Source organism: Microtus pennsylvanicus, chromosome 1 (genome assembly GCF_037038515.1).
Source record: "Microtus pennsylvanicus isolate mMicPen1 chromosome 1, mMicPen1.hap1, whole genome shotgun sequence".
Lineage (NCBI taxonomy): Eukaryota > Metazoa > Chordata > Mammalia > Rodentia > Cricetidae > Microtus > Microtus pennsylvanicus.
In genome coordinates, this window is record NC_134579.1 from 40,582,106 (window position 1) to 40,600,605 (window position 18,500).

Consider the following 18,500-nt stretch of genomic DNA (forward strand, 5'->3'; position numbering starts at 1 on the left):
ACCACCACTGCCTGGCTATTTTTATATTGTTTTTAAAGATTTATTTAATTTTATGCATGTGAGTGCTTTTACCTATGTGTATGTATGTGCAATACATCGTTGCCTTGTGCCAGAGGCAGTCAGTCAGTAGAAGACGGTGTCGTATCATCTGGGCTGAGTTATCATGGATGCTTGAGAACCACCTTGTGGGTCCTCAGCAAGAGCAGCAAATGCTCTTAACCAATGAGGGTCTCTCTCTATCCCCATTTTATGTTATTTTTAAAGTAATTGTTTTCTTTTTGTTTTTTGAGATAGTCATTGTACCCTTACTAAACTTCATTTCCAGTGTCTTTTAAGTGGATTTTTTGCAATTATAAAATTTGTAATTGCTTATTATCAACAAATAGAAATAATTGTGCGTCTCCCCATCCACTATGATGCCTTAAAAATGCATGTAACAAAATTTGCTGTCATTTAAAAATTGTGTTTTTATTACATTTATTTATTGTGTGTATTGGGTGTAGGGGTGCCGTGGCGCATGTGTGGAGGTGTACTGTAGGAACTGATGGTCTCTTCTCTCATGTGTGATTCTCCAGGATTGGACACAGGTTGTCAGGCGTGTCTGCATGCAGTTACATGCTGAGCCATTGCACTGGTTCTTTAAGTGTATAATTTAAGAACATGAGTTACATTTGCAATGTTGTATAACTACCATAACTATTAATGTTATCTTGAAGCAGAGATTAGTTTTATTAAATAACTTTTGTGATAGTTGTGATGATCCTGTTTACCACTAATGGCATATATTACAATGATTTTCTTATGTTGAATCACTTTTGAATTCCCAAGGTAATCCCAATTGGTTATGGTATAGAATCCTTTAAATTTGGACATTATTTTTCTTATATTTTTTTGAGGAATTTTGCATTTATATAGAGAATACTGGTTTGTAGTTTTCCTGTGGTTTGTTGCTGTTGTTCTGTTTTTGTGTTCTTAGGATATATTGACCTCATTGAGCTAAGAAATGCTCTGTTCTCTTCTGTATTTAAACTTTTCTCCCTTTCCTTCTTTTGAGCTAGAGTTTTCCTGGTCTCAAAACCCACGGGCTAAATGGTCTCCTGCCTCGCCTACTGTAGCGTGCTACAGGTACATGATACTACACTCAGCTTCCTCTTTTGCTTTTAGAAAAAGAGTTTTGTGCTGTTGTTAATTTCTTCTACAGATGGTTTTCAGAATTTACTGTTGAACTCATCTGGTCCTGAAATTTATTTTGTTGGGAGGTCTTCAATTATTCAATCTTGTGTTAGAAGTTTATTACTTGATCTTGAGTTAATTTAGTAATTTTGATGCTTCAAGAGAAGTGCTCCATTTCATGCAGACTATCTTATTTGATAGCATTACATTCATAGTTTGCCATAACTTTATTTTGGGGGTAGGGGTTGGGGTTTTTCCAGGCAGGGTTTCCCCATCTGGAACTCACTCTGTAGACCAGGCTAGCCTCGAACTCAGAGATTTGCCTGCCTCTGCCTCCCGAGTGCTGGGATTAAAGGTGTGAGCCACCACTGCCTGGTCATTATTTATTTATTTGCTTGTTTTTAATTTTTAGTTACTCTTTTCTTTTTTTCTTTGTTACTTTAGCTGTTTTAATTTTTCCAATTAGGAAAAACAGTAAAATAAAGCTTAGACTAGGGAGTGCTTGCAAGGACCTGAGTTAGTCCCCCAATCCACATTTACGTAGTGACACATCTGTAGTTGGACACACACAGATGGGTTCTTGAGGTTCCCTGGCCAGTTAGACTGGACTCTAGATAAGTTCCAGGCCAGCGAGAGACCTGCAAATGGCTCCTAAGGAATGACACCTGAGGCTGTCCTCTGGCCTCCACACATGCACATGCGTGCACACCCATCCTCTCCCCCAACCCAGTTTCTGTTTGTTCATTCTGTAGTTGTTGATTCTCTATTTTATTTATCTCTACTTAAATATTTAAAATTGCTTTACTTTTAGTTTTTTTTTTCCATAAGTCTCAAGATGGGGTAGGGTGGGGTGGTGAGTGTGTGAGAGGTGTGTGTGTGTGTGTGTGTGTGTGTGTGTGTGTGTGTGTGTGTGTGTGTGTTTGTGTTTGCATGCACCACAGCCTGAGTGTAGAGGTCAGAGAACAACTTGTGGGAGTCAGTTCTCTCCTTCCACCGTGTGTTCCAGGATTGAACTCAGGTCATCAGACTTGGTGGCAAGCACCTTCCTTACCAGCTGAGCCATCTCGCCAACCCTTCTTCTGTCTTTGATGGCTACTATCCATTGTGGCTGGAGAAGGTATTTCATAAGATTTCTCTCCTTTTCAGCTTACTGAACACCGTTTTGTGGCTTACTGTGGTCTGTCCTGTGTAATGCCCCACACCTGCTTGGGGCATGTGAATTGCTGTGTAGGGTGACGTGTTCAGTGCACTTGGTCTGCAGCGTTCGAGTTCTGTTCGTTATGACGGGTGGTATATTACAGTTTCCAGCAGTTCCTTTCTATGTTTGTGGCTGTGTCCTTTGCTTGTACATACATGTGGAACTGTTACATCTTGGTGAATTGACCCTTTTATCCATAACTGATGCTCTAAGGCCTGCTCTTGCCACTACGCTGGATTTATAGTGCTTTATCTAGTCGGCAGTGCATTGGGGCTCTGCTGTCTCAGCCAGTCCTAGCTGTCTTACCAAGGTTTATCAGAATTTAACTTTTTTTTTCTTTTGATGTATGCCCTTAGATCAGTTTCTATATACTAAATTATTTTACCAGTTAGGTGTTTTTATGTGAGGAACAAAATCTCCTGAGATACAAAATCTGCTGTCCCAGAAGTCTTCTGTCCTTCCTGTCCCTTCCTGACTCCTAGACTTCCTTCTACACTGTGCTCTTGTCCTGTTTGAGAAATTGCTTTGCTGGGTATAAAAGATGAACAGATAGACGCTTCCAGCTGTAGTGGCTCCAGGCTGTACTACAGTGATATCGTGGCTGCCATCATTTTAAAACAGCAAGCACAATAAATTAGAAGCCTATACTAACACATTATAAAACATACCAAAATATTTTAAATTATCAATGAAAATGATATGAACATTTTCTTTTAATGTTTTATGATCTGTAAAGTATTTCCAAGATTTTTCTTCTTTATAAAATATTTAGCTGTAACTGTGCCTCTAGAAATGTGACAGTGTTGTAAGCTTTGTAACTGGGAAAGTCAGTCTAGTGTGATCAGAATTTACTCTTTTTTTATAGTTATAACCATATGTATTGGTTAATTTTATGTCAGCTTGACACAAGCTGGAGTCATTTGGGAAGAGAGTTTCCATTGAGAAAATGCCTGTAGGCAAGTCTGTGAGGCATTTCTTAATTAGTGTTTGTGGGAGGGCCTAGCCCACTGTGGGCAGTTCCAAACCTGGGCAAGAAATCGTTTGCTATACAGAAAGCAGGCAGAAGAAACTACATCTCTCCATGGTCTCTGCCTCAGGGTCTGACTTTTGAGTCCTGCCCTGACTCCCACAGCAGCAACCTTTGGAGTTGTAAGCGGAAATACACACACACACCCCGCCCTGTTGTTTTTAGTGTTGGTGTTTTATCAAAGCAATAGGATCCCTAAGATTTTATACATGCGGTCTTAGATATACACTCATCTCTAAGGTCTTCATTCATTTTCTACTATCCGGTTTGGATTCTTACATTTTCATTTTGTTGATATTGTATAAATATTGAGGTATAAACACTAAAGTACATGATGGCACACATCTGTAGCCTTAGCATTCAGATGGCCGAGGCAGAAAGAGGAGGAGTCCAAGGACATCCTGGTCTAAGTTTGAGGGTTCAAGGCTAGCCTGCACTATGAGAGGTCCAGTCTCTCAGGGGGTTCGGGGACAAAAAAAATGTTGGACATTCTCTTGATTGAAGGTTGCTGTAGGAGGGCCAGTCCATTGCATGTGGTGCTAACCCTGGTCCTGGAGTGTATGAGAAAAACTGAGCCAGCCAGTTAGCAGTCTTCCTCCCGTTCCCTGCCTTGAGTTCTGCCCTGACTTCTCTCAGTGATGGAGTGTGACCTGAGAGTTGTAAACCGAAACCCGCTCATCTCTCCTCAAGTTGCTTTGATGGTAGGCTTATGCCAGTGGCAGAAAGCTAAGACATAAGGCATGTGGATTATTCTTAATTCCTTGCTCCTCATAAATACGTCAGCTTGCCCATACGTAAGGGACCACACACAGGTACACAGTAGTTTTAGTGGATGGTTCCAAGAAATGGCGTTGGTCAGTCCCAGCTGCTTCTGTGTAGCCTCACTTTTGCTCGAGTGCGTTAACTCGCTGACTTTTCACAGGGTTCCGTGGTCAGACTTAGCAGGCATGTGGCCATGCAGATTCGAAAGGGACCTTTTCTAGTTCCTAACTTTCTCAAATTGAATTTTTCTTTCTCATTTGAGAAGTGAAAAATTATATCTTTATTTTGTTACTGGAAGGGTGGGTGAAACTGAGCATTTTTCTTCAGTTTTGATGTTAGTGTTTCTTATTGTCTGTAAGTCAATCCATTAAATAAAAATGAATTATTTGGTTTTTTGTCATGTGTAGTAGGGATCCCTTTCCTCAAAATGATCATTTGGGGCGGGGGCATGGTTTGTGTGTTTTGCTTTGGTTCTAAGCATAATTTTTGTATTTGTATGTAATCAAATTGTCTTCCTCCACCCCTTTTGAGACAGGTTTCTCTAGCTATGTAGAGAAATGAGTATAAGGCTAACCTCAGATACTCAGAGATTCTCTCTGGCTCCTGGGTTTTGGGATTTGCCCTTTCTTAATGTCTTAGAGCTGCTCCTTCCTTCAAGGTTTACTTGTAAGTTAATTTCTCCCCATAAGAAAGTTTTGGTAATTTTGATACTTAGTTTTAGATGTTTGTCTTTTGTTTGTTTGGTTTGGGTTTTTTGTTAGATGCTTACCTTGTGTTTAGTTTATTTTCTGTGCTGTTGTAGAGTACCCTATCAGAAACAACGCAGGGGAGAAACAGTTTGTTTTGACTTCAGTTCTAAAGGGAAAGCTGTCCACAATGCCCAGGAAAGTGTTGGCACTAGGTGGCTGTCTGGTACGTAGGAAGAAAAGGGATTGCATTTTATCTCCACACAGTGAGAGACCAGAAACTGGGCTTAGGCTCTTAGCCTCCAGCTCTGCTTCTGGTGAAGGTACTTTCTCCACCAGCACTCCGCCTCCTAAAGGTTCCATAACTTTACTAAACTGTGCCACAGCTGGAAACCAAATGTTCAAACACTCAAGCCTGTGGGGACATTGCTCATTCAAACTACAATGCCTGCCTTCCCTTTGGAAGCTTCCCTTTGCACAGCTTCCCAAACAAAGAGATTGTCCATCAGTCCTTACTGTTGCTCTAGTGCCTGTCTTGTGCTAGCCCTGTAACCCATCAGGGGAAAGACAACTGCTTACGAGTATTTGCTACCTAAAATTCCATCATCAATTCTGAGAGTGCAGGGCTGCCATGATGCTGGGTTGGATGTCTTATCACTAAACTCTGATGCACTACTTTGCTTCCCATGAACATTTTAGAATGATATTGTGTCTATTTAAAGCTTTGGCCTAAAGCAGTTTTCTTTCCTTCTCATCACCAGTCAAGTGGGGACAGAAGCATCTTAATACTGCCTGTTTTACAGTGGTAACTGGAGTCTGTCCCTGCTGCTGCTGCCGCCACTGCTGCTAGGTGGTATTAAACTGTGGCATTTAAATGTTCGAGTTGTGTGGCTTAAATACGGCATCCAGAGAAGACTGGATAATCAGTGATGAGGAGCAACGATGAACTGGGAAACTGAGCCTCTGTGGAGACCAAGGCTCCATAAATCCCACATTATGTAAGCGGGTGCGGTTTCTCAGTGAGATCCCCTTTGTGTAGGAGATGCTCTCACAGAGTCCTGCAGTGTTGGTCCGCAGGCCAGTGGAAGCTCAGCAGCAGCTCTGGGATTGGTGACTTGTGCGCCTGCATTTGAAGCCATATTTCTGTGTTGTATTTTTGTCATTAGCTTTAAATTTACATCCAATTCCTGAATTTTCTGGCAATTAAAGGAGGTTGTTTTGAGGTTCTAGCAATCCTTGAGTTTCAGAAATGACAAGTGCCAGAAGTGTGGACCCTGGGCCTTCCTTCTTTGTGAAATACTGTCATAAATATGAGTTACCTGAGCAATCTTTACAGAAACCGCCAAATGAAGAGCCATTGAGACTGTGAAATGTCACTTTTCTCTACCTGTGCTCTGGGGTTGAACATCTCACTTCATGTTACTTAATGTATATTAAAACATCAAAACAAAAACCCTTATTTAAACTCAACATTTCTCATAGTATAATAAATTGGAGTATTGGCCCTCTAGTAGACATGATTTTATTTACCTCTCTTTGATGCATTCTACTTTGTTGAACCATGCTGCCTAAAAAGGGACTTTTGCCAGTACTTGTAATGAGGCCTGACCTGTACGGAGCAGAGCGGACTTATCTTTATTGGTCAGAGCACAGCACTTCTGCTCAGTCCCGTTTGCTTGATTAGAAGTATCTTGTTGATTCCTGTTCAGCTCTGTCAGTCACACCTGCCATTTACTTTCCAGGTGACTGTCAGGTTTGATCTTGATTTCATCTGGTCTGTCTTTATATATTGATGCTCTGAATTTTCATTATAAGGCTTTCCATTTGGTTAACTTTCACGTTAAGAGTTCAGTAGATCAATCTGGCCTATTAGAGCCTGACAGTCCAAACTTGGTCTTCCATTTTCAGCTATCCTTCCTGGTGATGTCAGTGATAGGCGGCTGGGTCAAATGAGATCCTGCAGGCTAGCCATCAGGTCCCTGCTGAGGCTTGTCTTTGGTTAGTGCATTTTGGGAATTGTTTATGGATCTATCTAGTTAAGTCTCAAACTGACGTGCCACCCACTGCTCCTCACCGTATCACACGCTCGGACTATACATTTGTTTCTTCAAGTTCTAATAAATGGACTCATACACATTGTCAGTCAGCTTGCAAAACACTGGCATGACAAAAATGTCCGAGGAAAACAGTTTATAGTAAATTGTTTCAACTCACAACTTCAGAGGTTTTCACTGATGCCAACAGTATTTTCAGGCTGTCAGTTTGGTGAGGCTTTCAACAACCTGAAATAGCACCGTGGAAAGGTGTGGCAGAAGGAAGGACTGGGGAATGAGTATCCTAGGGCTAAGATTTAATTTTGTCCATGTTTAGACTTGGTTTTCTACTGTTCCTCCCACTTGCAACAGGGATGTTAACCCTGTCTCTCCCACTATTGTGTTTTCAAAGTACGTAACTTAGTTTTGATTTTACAGAGCTTATAGCTGATGGTTTGGTTTGAGACTCAGGAGACTAGCTTTGGACTTTTCAGCAATGCTAGAAGTATTCCTGCAGTGAGACTCTGGGAGAGGGACTGAATGCATTGATAATGAGCAGCAGCCTGCAAGGGAGCAGGGACAAGGTCCTCCATCTTAGTCCACTTCCTAAAGTTTCTGTCTCCCAGTACCATCAGTACATGAGTCAGTGGGGAACATTAGATCCCAATAGTAAAATAAAAAGTAAGCATTTAAACCCCCGATTTTGCTATCTTGAAGAGAGAGAGAGAGAAAAACAAAACAAAACCCTGATCTCAACCATTGCGCTTATGAAGGACAGACTGGAGCCTTACAGTTAGAAGCCTCCACTGAGCACTCAGCATTCATCCTTAATTTTTGTGTTCTTCCTTCCTGGTGCGATTCATTAGCAAATACTCTCCCCATTTCTGAGTTGCTCATAAGTGTATCATCATAAACTTTGTCAAATTCTTTTAGAATCAGGAGCCCTCGAGTTTAGTAATCTTTTATTTTTAAGTTTCTTTCGAGGTGCTTTTTATTTTACATTGTAAGTATGAATGGTCTGCCTGAGTGCATATATTTGCACCACATGCATATCTTTTGGATGCCCCGGAAATGGGGTTATAGATGTTTGTGAGCCACCGTATGGGTGCCTGGAATTAATTCAGGTCCTTTGCAAGAGCAGCAAGTGCTCTTAACTACTTAACCACTGTCTAGCCGTTTGTCTGGTCCATAGTCCTTTAGATAAAGGTTTTCATGTGCTAACAGCTTCTAAGTCCTGAGGTCCACTGAGCCTGGGTCCTGCTTATAAGGTTGAATTTCTCTTATTCGAGCTTTGGGACCAGGGATGTTGGATTTTGGAATTTTAAAGACTTTGAAATATTACATAGTGTGATGTCTTGAGAATGGCCTCAGAGTCTAAACACGAAATGTGTTTATGTTTCACATGTGTCTCAAACACATTGTCTGACGTTAACTCTATACAAAACTTCAGTACATTCTTGCTTTCTGTGCTTTTATGTTGTTCTTGTTTGCTGGTGGCATTTAGTTTTAGTTTAGTTTTATACGTTTTTTTAATTTAAATTTTATTTTATGTATATGGGTGTTTTCCTGCCTATGTGTCTGCTGTGCACCACTTACATGTGTCTGGAGCTTGGAAGGCCAGAAGGGGGCATTGGACCTCCTTGGACAGTTGTTAGCTGCCATGTGGGTGCTGAGAATAAAACCAAGAACATGTGCTCTGAACCACTAAGCCAGCTCTCCCTCTCCTGTTTCTTGAGGAAGGGTCTTGCTATGTATGCTTCCCAGCCTAGCCTGGAAGTCCTGAACTCTAGTCTTTGAGCGTCATCCTCCTAAGTGGCTGGAGAACACACACCGTCCTACTTACCTGCCTACCTTTGACCAGCCTTTTCTACGAGACGATATGTTTTTAATGCCATCCTGGTACTCAAAATGTTTCAGACTTCAGAGCATTTTGAAATTTTACTATACGGTTTTACTCCTCTGTGTTCTTGTTTTCATTTCCCACTGTTCTAGACCAGTGGTTCTCAACCATTCTCAGGCTTCGGCCATTTATTACAGTTTCTCCTGCTGTGGTGACCCCCAACCATAAAGTTGTTTTTGTTGTTACTTCATGACTGTGATCTTGCTACTGTTGTGAATTGTAATGCAAATATCTGATATGCAGGATGTATTTTCATCATTACAAATGAACCCAAAGGGGTCTTGACCCACAGGTTGAGAACCACTGTCCTAGAACCTTGTTTTACCAGTTTTCCTTTATAATTTCACCTTTATCTTCTTAATATAAAAATGTATTTGAACCTTGTTTAAGCAGTAAAAACAGTACACGGAGCACAGCAGTGATCTTGCATGGCTGGCCTTGCGTCACTGCCTGCCAGTTTTTACCTTCCTTTCCCCACCACCAGTTTTAAGAACAAACTTGAGGGCTATCTGGTCAATTAATAAATGAACTGCTTTGTGTCTCTTCCCCATTGCCTGCTCTCTCTTGAACCAAGAACCCCATCTTTCCCTTCTTTGAATGCAGGGATTCACTGTTTATCTCTAGCTGGCTTGGCCGCCCAGAGATCCGCTTGCTGGGTTTAAAGGCGTGTACACCACACCTAGCCAGAACCCCAAATTCTTACTAGTGATTTTAAGTATTAAAAGTAGGATAGAATCTATCTCTCCCCTCAACTCCAATTTAATTTATTGATGATGATTTTAATATGAGATTCCCTCAGCACACTTGAGGTTTCTTTGTAGCCATGTTGCTTTTGAGTTCAGGCTAAACTGTACATAAAGCTAAATACCACCAGGGTTATAAAAAACACACATTTTTTCTTTAATACTTGTAGTGTTGCAAGATGCCCTGTCACTGTCACGGTATTTACCTACAGGAGGGAAGCCTTCTGTAGCAGCATTGACCTGTAGGAGAGACTCCATAAACCTGACACTGAAGCCGTTCCCTTGGGTTAGTCAGGAGAATTGTGAACATTGGCCTGCAGTGTCACCACTCAGTAACCATTTTCTGCCTCAGTTTACCTAACTGGTGCTGTTCAAAGAACAGGGTGTGGCTAGTGCTTTGTTTTCTTTTTTCTATCTTGCTAACATTGAGCTGCTGTCTTTATGCTACTAAAAAGAGAAACTGACACCCCAGACCATTAATAAGCTGTGAGTATGATCTCATTGCCATAAGTTTTGTTGCATGTATTAGTGACTGTTCTGCAAATTTTAGACTGTCACACAAACAAAAACACTTGTGTGGAGACTAATGCATTTCACAGACTACCTGCCCCAGCCTTTCATATGAATTGAAGAAACTGAGGCTGGGCAGACTGACATACACACACCAATCAGCAGCAGAGCCAGGGCTCGCAGCCTGGTTTCTTAGCTTTCGACTCAACACTGTCATCAAGCTGTCTTTCCTGATAGGATGGGAGGCATTGGTTTTTCAGCCTAGAAAATAGTAGAAGTTATGATGTGATAAACTATCCAAACATATGCATAGGCACTATGATGCGAATCTTAACAATACTGGGGTTATAAAGTGTAATAAATGCATTTGTACAGGTCTGTTTATATTCAAAAGTAATTTTCTGTAATTACCCATATGAATCTTTTCTTTAAAATGAATGGATATATGTAGAATATACTCTAATTTGAATACTTCAGATCAATCTCTAATCTGTTTTTGGTTTTTGTTGTTTTGTTTTGTTCTTTCATTCTCTTTCAGAAAGATGAGGTCTACCTTAATCTGGTGCTGGACTTTGTTCCGGAAACAGTGTACAGAGTTGCCAGACACTATAGTCGAGCCAAACAGACACTCCCTGTGATCTATGTCAAGGTATGTAACAATGGAACAGCTTCCAGTTTGCAAAACATTTGATATGAGCTATGCAGAATATTGGATTTGTTCCAACTCTGTTGATACTGCATTTACTCCAGAAAAGCAGCAAACTAGATTTTGTTAGGTTCTTACTTGGTTTTGAGGCATGGAGTCCTTTGTAAAGTTTTCATTACTCCACAAGGATAGAAGTGCTTGCTGTACTGGTCACTTGGTTCTATTTTAGGACCTAACCTGGAGGTGGAAGAGAACCAATTCTAGGAAGCTGTCCTCTAGGCCTGCACATGCGTGCTAGGTTTTGCCTGCCCTTTCTCACACACATCCTGTTGGAGGTACATGCACGTGAGATACATTAATTGGAATAGATAATATGAGAAGATACAGATACTTTCATAGTTAGGGATTGATAGCCATAACACCTTGTGTGTGTGGTATGGGGTGAGGCACAAGGCCTGAGGAGGAGGACGTGCTTTCTCCTCCGTAGCCTCCCTCCCACCTTTGCCTTGAGAAGGTCTCTTACTGAACCTTACAGAAGCTCATGGTGTGGGCTCTCCTGGGTCTCCCTTTCCACCTAGTGCTGGGGTCACAGCCAAGTGCAGCTAGTCCCAACTTTTTACACAGGCTCCGGAGATCCAAACTCAGGTTTTCGTGTGTGTGCAGCAAATACTCTAATCCTCTGAGACATCTCCCAGCCCTGTAACATCATTTTAGTTTTAGATGTCTTCATTGTACCACACAGCACAGCAGGAACCTACTAAGTAAATCTATAGTTATTAGTATCTTCATTTTAATGCTTTATTACGATTTGTAGACATATTTATTACATTTATTACAATTGTAGAAATTTAAACTTGTCAGTTTTAAACATAAACAGATATTCTTTAGTTTTTGGTATCTAATACAAATAATAATATTAGTGTTATTAAAATATGAACTAATTTCAAAGTAGCTAGGAATTTATCTAGTAGAATCCTAATTACAGTTGTGGTAGATGATTAGAAACATATTTTTCCTCTCTTTTGGAGTGAGGTAGGGGAGGGACGAACAGGATCTTTTCTGTAGCTCAGATTGGCTTGGAACTTTTGATATTTGTAGCAATCCTCTTGCTTCATTCAGCTTCCTGAGTGCTGGGATTAAAACTGTGAATTACTGAATCTAATTAGAGACATATTCTTATTATCTGTGCCATCAACTAGGGGTTGTTTGAATTTTCTTTTCTTTTTCTTAATGGTAGCAATATAATTAGTAACTTATTTTATCCCATACTTGACATAGAGCTGTCTTGGAGTAATAATCCAAACACTGCCATCTTCAACTGAAAATAATTTAAAGCTCGGGGTAAGGGTGGGAACAGGTACATAACTGACTTGAAGTTAAGAACAGTATATACACTAAAGAGGAAATTGGGCTGCTAAAGGGGCTCCTCTCCTCACAAGGGATCGTGAATAAATCATTTTATGGTCAGACTTTAATGGAGACAGGGTTTCTCTGTTTAGCCTTAGGCTGTCCTGGAACTCACTCTGTAGTCCAGGCTGGACTTGAAGTCACAGAGATCCACCTGCCTCTGCCTCCTGAGTGCTGGGATTAAAGGCGTGCCACCACCACCAATCTATTGTTTTTATATGTTGTTTGTTTTTTAAATCAGACACTACCGTCTAATTTGAATCATTACAGCAATGATTTCCTTGGTGTTAACTGGGAGTAGAGCTCGTAAAGTAAGCATGTAGAAAGTTTTAAAGTGAGCCTGACTGGATAAGGGGCACATATTTACAGTCTCGGCAGTCTGGAGTAAGAGGGCGTGACAGGATGAAGGCCAGCTTGTAGAAAGTCAGAGTCTGTCCTGGGAGAGATTACAGATAAGTAAGTAAATACATAAGGAAGGAGGGAGGAAAGAAAGAAGAAAAAGAATGAATCACAATGTTGGTCTTGAAATAAATAGAATACTTATTTATTGAGGCCTAAGAGTTCTGGAGGATAAGGTGCATCAAGGTGGGAGCGCATGGGGCAGCCGTCATGTTCAGAGGATATGTGGTGTGTGAGCTTCCCTTCTTGTATGCAGTTCAGGAACTTCACCCATTGAATAATGCAGCCCACATCCAGATGGTTTCCCTTCTCAGTCTAAAAATGCCCTTACAGACGTGGTTATTCTAAGTACTGTCAAGCTAGCAATTAAGATTTACCATTAGCCGGGCAGTGGTGGCACGTGCCTTTAATTCTAGCACTTAGGAGGCTGAGGCAGGCCGATCTCTGTGAGTTAGAGGCCAGCTCTGGTCTAGTTCCAGGACAGGCTCTAATACTACAGCTAAACCCTGTCTCAAAAAACCAAAACAAACAAACAAACAAACGATTTATCATCACAGTGTCAGTGGCACCTGTTTGTTTGGGATTTTCAAGACAGGGTTTTTCTGTGCAGCCCTGGCTGTCCTGAAGATTACTCTGTAGACCAAGCTGGCATTGAACTCGGAGATCCCCCGGCCTCTGTTATTAAATGGCATTGGAAATCTACATTATTCTGAAAGATGATAATTCTACTTACTGGCAGAATTACTGATGTCTCAATAGGCAATTGATTAGATTTCTTACTCTACCTGTGAGTTTTCCTAGGTCTCGATTAATGATTTCAGAAAGACAAAAAAAAAAAGCCAACATTTCAGAAAGATAAATGATACTAAATATGACACTATGCTTTTATAACCTGAGATACTAGAAAGAATAATGAGCCTGACTTCTGATCTAAAAGCTGCTATCTATCAGCCATATGGCTTTTATGATCTCTCTCTGAGCTCTTCATCTGTGTCTTAAGTAAAAAATCTATCCAGCTGTCTTGAGGTTAGATGTTAAAGTGGGTGAAGGGGGTTAAGTCCTGGACTTGGTGCCTGCCTGGCAAGTTCTCTGCTGCTTAGCTACATCCCCAGGCCTCTTCACCAAGTTCTCTACTGCTTAGCTACATCCCCAGGCCTCTTTACCAGTTCTCTACTGCTTAGCTATGTCCCCAGGGCTCTGTACATTTTAATTTGAGATACGGTCTCACTGAGTTGCCCAGGTAGGCCTTAAACTTGGACTTCCCCTGCCTCAGTTGTATGCCACCATGCCTGGATCCTTTTCTAAATTACTAAAGAATAGCATAAATACATGTCTTATGATACTTTGATTTCCTAATTTATGTAGAAATAGCATAAAACTTGTTTGGGGAAAACTGTGTACTAATAATCATCAGCATTTTCGAGGTCTGCCAAGAGTGTTATTCATTTACTGCATAATGATTCAGCGATGTTTGAAACCAGAGGTATTAAATTAATGTCTGTTATTTATTTCAGTTGTATATGTATCAGCTGTTCAGAAGTTTAGCCTATATCCATTCCTTTGGAATCTGCCATCGAGATATTAAACCACAGAACCTCTTGTTGGATCCTGATACAGCTGTATTAAAACTCTGTGACTTTGGAAGGTAAGCTAGTTTTCCCACTCACTTCCCCTTTCCTCATACTCTCTTCAGTATATTACAGTGGTGGTCTAGGCCCTGTAATCCTTTCTCAGGGAATATAAATTATTGTAGTTCTCTGTGAGGATGGTCTTGATAATTTGTATTGGAATAATAAATTTGTGTACCTTTCATCTAACATGTAACTTTTGAGGATTATTTCCTTATACAGGTTGAGAGATTAAGTATGTTTAGAGATTTTTAAAATAATAATATAATTGTTTATTAATATCTAGTAGCAATAAAATATCCAAACAAGTTATGATATATACAAATACAGTGTTATACATGGCACTGAGGAAAACATGAGGGAATTGTCTGAACTGGAAAGGAATGTCATCTAGGAAGTGTTAAAGGAGAAAAGTCAGGGGTTGGCAAAATGGCTCACTTGGGAAAGGCATTTGCTATCAAGACTGAACTTGAGTTTGATCCTTGGAACTGACTTGGTCCTGCAAGTTGTCCCCTGACCTCCACAGGAGTACAGACATTCAAGCTGATGACTGTGGTGACACCTGCTGATAACCCAAGTGCTCGGCAGACTAAGGTGTTTGAGGCTGAGCTAAGCCACATGGTAAACCCGTGCAAACAGAGAACTGCTGCCCCATTAGTACTATAGGGGTAGTATGCTATGGTTTGAAAAATACTGGGGGGTGAGCGTGGTGTAAAACACATGAATGCCTGATCATGGCTTATTTCTAAATTAATAAGTAATGTCCCGGACATGATTTCTTGTGGGATGGGACATTTTTCAGATTATTATGTACTCGAAAAACTTGCATACTTATTCATCTTTAGTACTGCTTGAGTTTATGTAATATGTATGTGTGTGTGTGTATGCTCCATTTTCATTACAAATAATTTTTTTAAGTTATACACACACACACATTCTTTTAACTGCACTTTAACCTCAATTTAGAAGTGAGGTACAACATCGAGAAACCATATTTAGTTTGATTTCTTAAACCGATTTCTTGATCATACACTGTTTCTGTTGCTTTCGCTTTTGGTAGTCAGTGGCTGTAAGCCTCCCCACCTGCAGTCAAGCCTGTGTCCATAGTAGGATAGAGCATCACGCATACTCTGTGACAGCCACCAGCAAAACTCTCCCTTTTGTTCTGAAACATCTGTCTTTATAACTTGGATTCTCTCCTGTCTAATTTTTTTCCATCCTTGTTAGAAATTCTTCTTTTTCAGTTTAGCACCACCAATTATATATTGACCCATACTTCTACGTCTTTTATAAAGACTTTACACCAAACTGCAGAGTGAATTGTGGGTTTAACAACAGATATATTTTCCCTGGGTGCAGGGAGATACTGGAAGAAAGTGAACAAATCTGCTCTGTCAGTAAGTTGGTTCTTCCTCTCATTCCGCACCTTGTTTAAACATCCCTGTTTGCAATTTTCTGATTATAAACCCTCCCAGTATCTCACTCTGCAGGCTGTGGCTCTCTGAAAATAAGCATCTAACGTTCACATTTGATGGTTGGAACGGAGCCCCACAGTGTATTTCATGTAGGAAAAGCTGCCTGGATTAGCTAGGGCTTGTTATTTGTGCAGTGCCTCGCCGTGGAAAGTGGCTGTTAAGTACTGTCAGAGCACTGCTGGCACTGGGATTCTCCTGGGATGTAAAGTAGCTTTGTTCTGATAAGTTGGAGGAGGAACTCACACAGGTGTGGAACTAGCCCATTCACACCAGCTCTGAAGTAGGACTTTGCAGACACTCCATGCTCTTAGGTACTAGGGTGGCAGAAACTTAGTTGAACAGTCTTATGTTCTCCTCAATAATTTTTTACTAGGTGAAGAAAGGCCTGGCAGTAGCAGGAAGGGATGGAGTGTCTAAGGACCAGAATCGTTGAGGTCACAAGTTAGAGAGTCAAAACCTCTCACTTGCAAAAGAAAAAGTTAGCTTCATCAGTATTGAGGGGGTAGAATATCCAGGTTGTAAAAGCTGTCAGTTATATAATTTTGACTTATTGTAAAATTTCTTACAATATTTAAGAATCTGTTTGTCAATTAAAACTGGACCTTGTTTATTTTGGTTTTGAGACAGAGTCTCTCTGTAGCCCTGTCTGTCCTAGAAACTCACTGCCTTTGCTTCCCAGTGGTGTGCTGGGCCTTAGGGCATGGGACTTAGGCCATGTCCTGCCGTTTGTTTAAATTCTACATCCTAGGCAGCAACTTTATCAAGGAGCTATATTCTAAGCCCCAAAGTGCACTCTGAAGGTAGAAAAGTCGTAAGTGTCTTGATTTTCTGATGGCTGAAAACATTCTTAATGTACCAAGTGGTTGTTTTATGTGGGCCTGAGAAGGTTAAATTTTGAAATTGCCAATGAAGGGAAAACAAGTTTAGCATCATCATTGACTGAAAGTAAATTGGGGGGAAGGAAGCCTAGACATTAGGCTGGAGGACCATTTCTCCTGACTGTGTCTTTGCCTTCCTGTACCTTTAGCTCTGATATTTTCTGATTTGATTTTGTGTGTATTTATCTCCTGTGTCAGTGTATCTCGTAGGTCAGCTTGCTGATTTGGAGTGGGGTCATCTGAGGGACACTGTAATTCACTTCAGTGTTTAAGTCTATATACTATAAAGTACTTTAGGAGCAAAATTGTAATAATATGTAAACAGATAGAATTTATAAGTCCTGAGTTGTTTTTTCCCTGAAGTTGAATGCCTTTTTGCAGTTTGTTTAGTAACAGGTGTTTAGACAGTTAGCAAGCTGAATAGAATATAAAAGCATGGATAGTTTGGTTATGTAAACCTTGAATTGGTCATCCTGAGTCAGAAGTCCAATTTAAAAGCAGAGCACAGTTTCTTACTTTTTTTAAAAAAGCATGTAGGTGAAGGGTATTGATACATTCATCTATTCTGATCTAGTCTCACTCTTTAAATTTCCTGCCCCTTATCTTTATATTTTATTTAATTATTATATATGAGACGGGGTTTCCCTGTGTAGTTTTGGCTGACCAAGAAGTCTCACTGTAGATGAGGCTGGCTTCCATCTCACAGAGATTGAACTGTCTCTGCCTCCTGAGTGCTGGGATTGCACTGCTGTGCCTGGCAACCATTTTTATATTTCAGAAACAGAATTCTGGAAACAGGGGACCCAAAAAAATTCAAAATCTGTATCCTTTTGTAATTTTTAATCTCTTTGTTTTTTAGGTAACACTTGACAAATGCTTTTTTAAAAAATCACTACTTTTTTATACCAGTTTGATTAGATTGCGTATTTCTTTCCTTGTAAACAGTCACAAGTGTGTTGTTGCATTATTGCAGTCTTCTGAGGCTTAGGTAAATGTGGTGTGTGAAATGCTCATTTCTTTGATGTTTGGATTTAAAGATTGCTTTTTATCTCTATTTTTTTCATTAGTGCAAAGCAGCTGGTCCGAGGAGAACCCAATGTTTCATATATCTGTTCTCGGTACTATAGGGCACCAGAGTTGATCTTTGGAGCCACTGATTATACCTCTAGTATAGGTGAGTACAAAACCCAAATACAGTGCTTATAACTGCTCATTGCACCCTGATTCTTAAGAGTTTCTCCAACAGGGAAAGGGCATGGCTGCAATATATTTTTGCAGAAATGTGCAGAACTAAATTTAACTAAAATTAACCTTTTAGACTTTAATGTGTATTTTCTATTTCTATGCTTTTTAGCATTCAAATTATAAAAGTATTATTTTGTATTGTAGTTGGCTAATGCATTTGTTTTGAACTTAAAGTTTCAAATGAAGTGTAAGTACTATAGCTCTTTTATTAAGTTTATTTAAAAGATTAATGAGGCAAGGATGAATGGCAGGAAGATGCATACCATGGCATGCATGCGGAGGTCAGAGGACAACTTTGGAGTCTGCTTTCTCCTCTGTCCTTATGTAGGTTCTGTGGATCAGACTCAGGCCTTCAGCCATGCAATGCAAGAATTTTTATCTCCTGAGCTGTCTCGTGGATCTTGTATTAGTTTTCTAGTTCTCCTGAAATATTTACTTCTGAGCCTGATACCTACTTAGATAATTGATTAATTAATAATGTTACTTTTAAAATGTTAATACTGTAATTGATAGGGCAGTAATATTTTTGAATTTCTACTGTATGCATTACTTAATTTTTGGTCAACTTAACTCATTAGTTCAGCTACACCCGCTGGTTGTTTAAAAGTTTCACTAGAAATATCTAGTGATACAAGGATTAGAGAGAGTTGAAATCTTCATTAACCTGTCTTACCTGTTCTAGTACATTTGCTGTGTCAGCACAAAGACCATGATCCTCTGGATCTGAAAAGCAAGACAAAATCCATCAAACTTAAGGCTAGGTTTGATAAGGGACAAAATGATTTTATTT

The 18,500-nt window shown here is 40.1% G+C and overlaps 1 protein-coding gene across 2 annotated transcripts in view; it reads left to right on the top strand.

The window, feature by feature from the left end:
• Gsk3b (glycogen synthase kinase 3 beta) overlaps positions 1 to 18,500 on the top strand; it is a 146,904-nt gene that overhangs the window by 78,570 nt on the left and 49,834 nt on the right. For both annotated transcript variants that reach the window (XM_075962432.1, XM_075962436.1), the window contains exons 4-6: positions 10,571 to 10,681; positions 13,999 to 14,129; positions 17,533 to 17,639. In XM_075962432.1, coding sequence (XP_075818547.1) covers positions 10,571 to 10,681; positions 13,999 to 14,129; positions 17,533 to 17,639 — 349 coding nt within the window. The remainder of the gene's footprint in view (positions 1 to 10,570; positions 10,682 to 13,998; positions 14,130 to 17,532; positions 17,640 to 18,500) is intronic.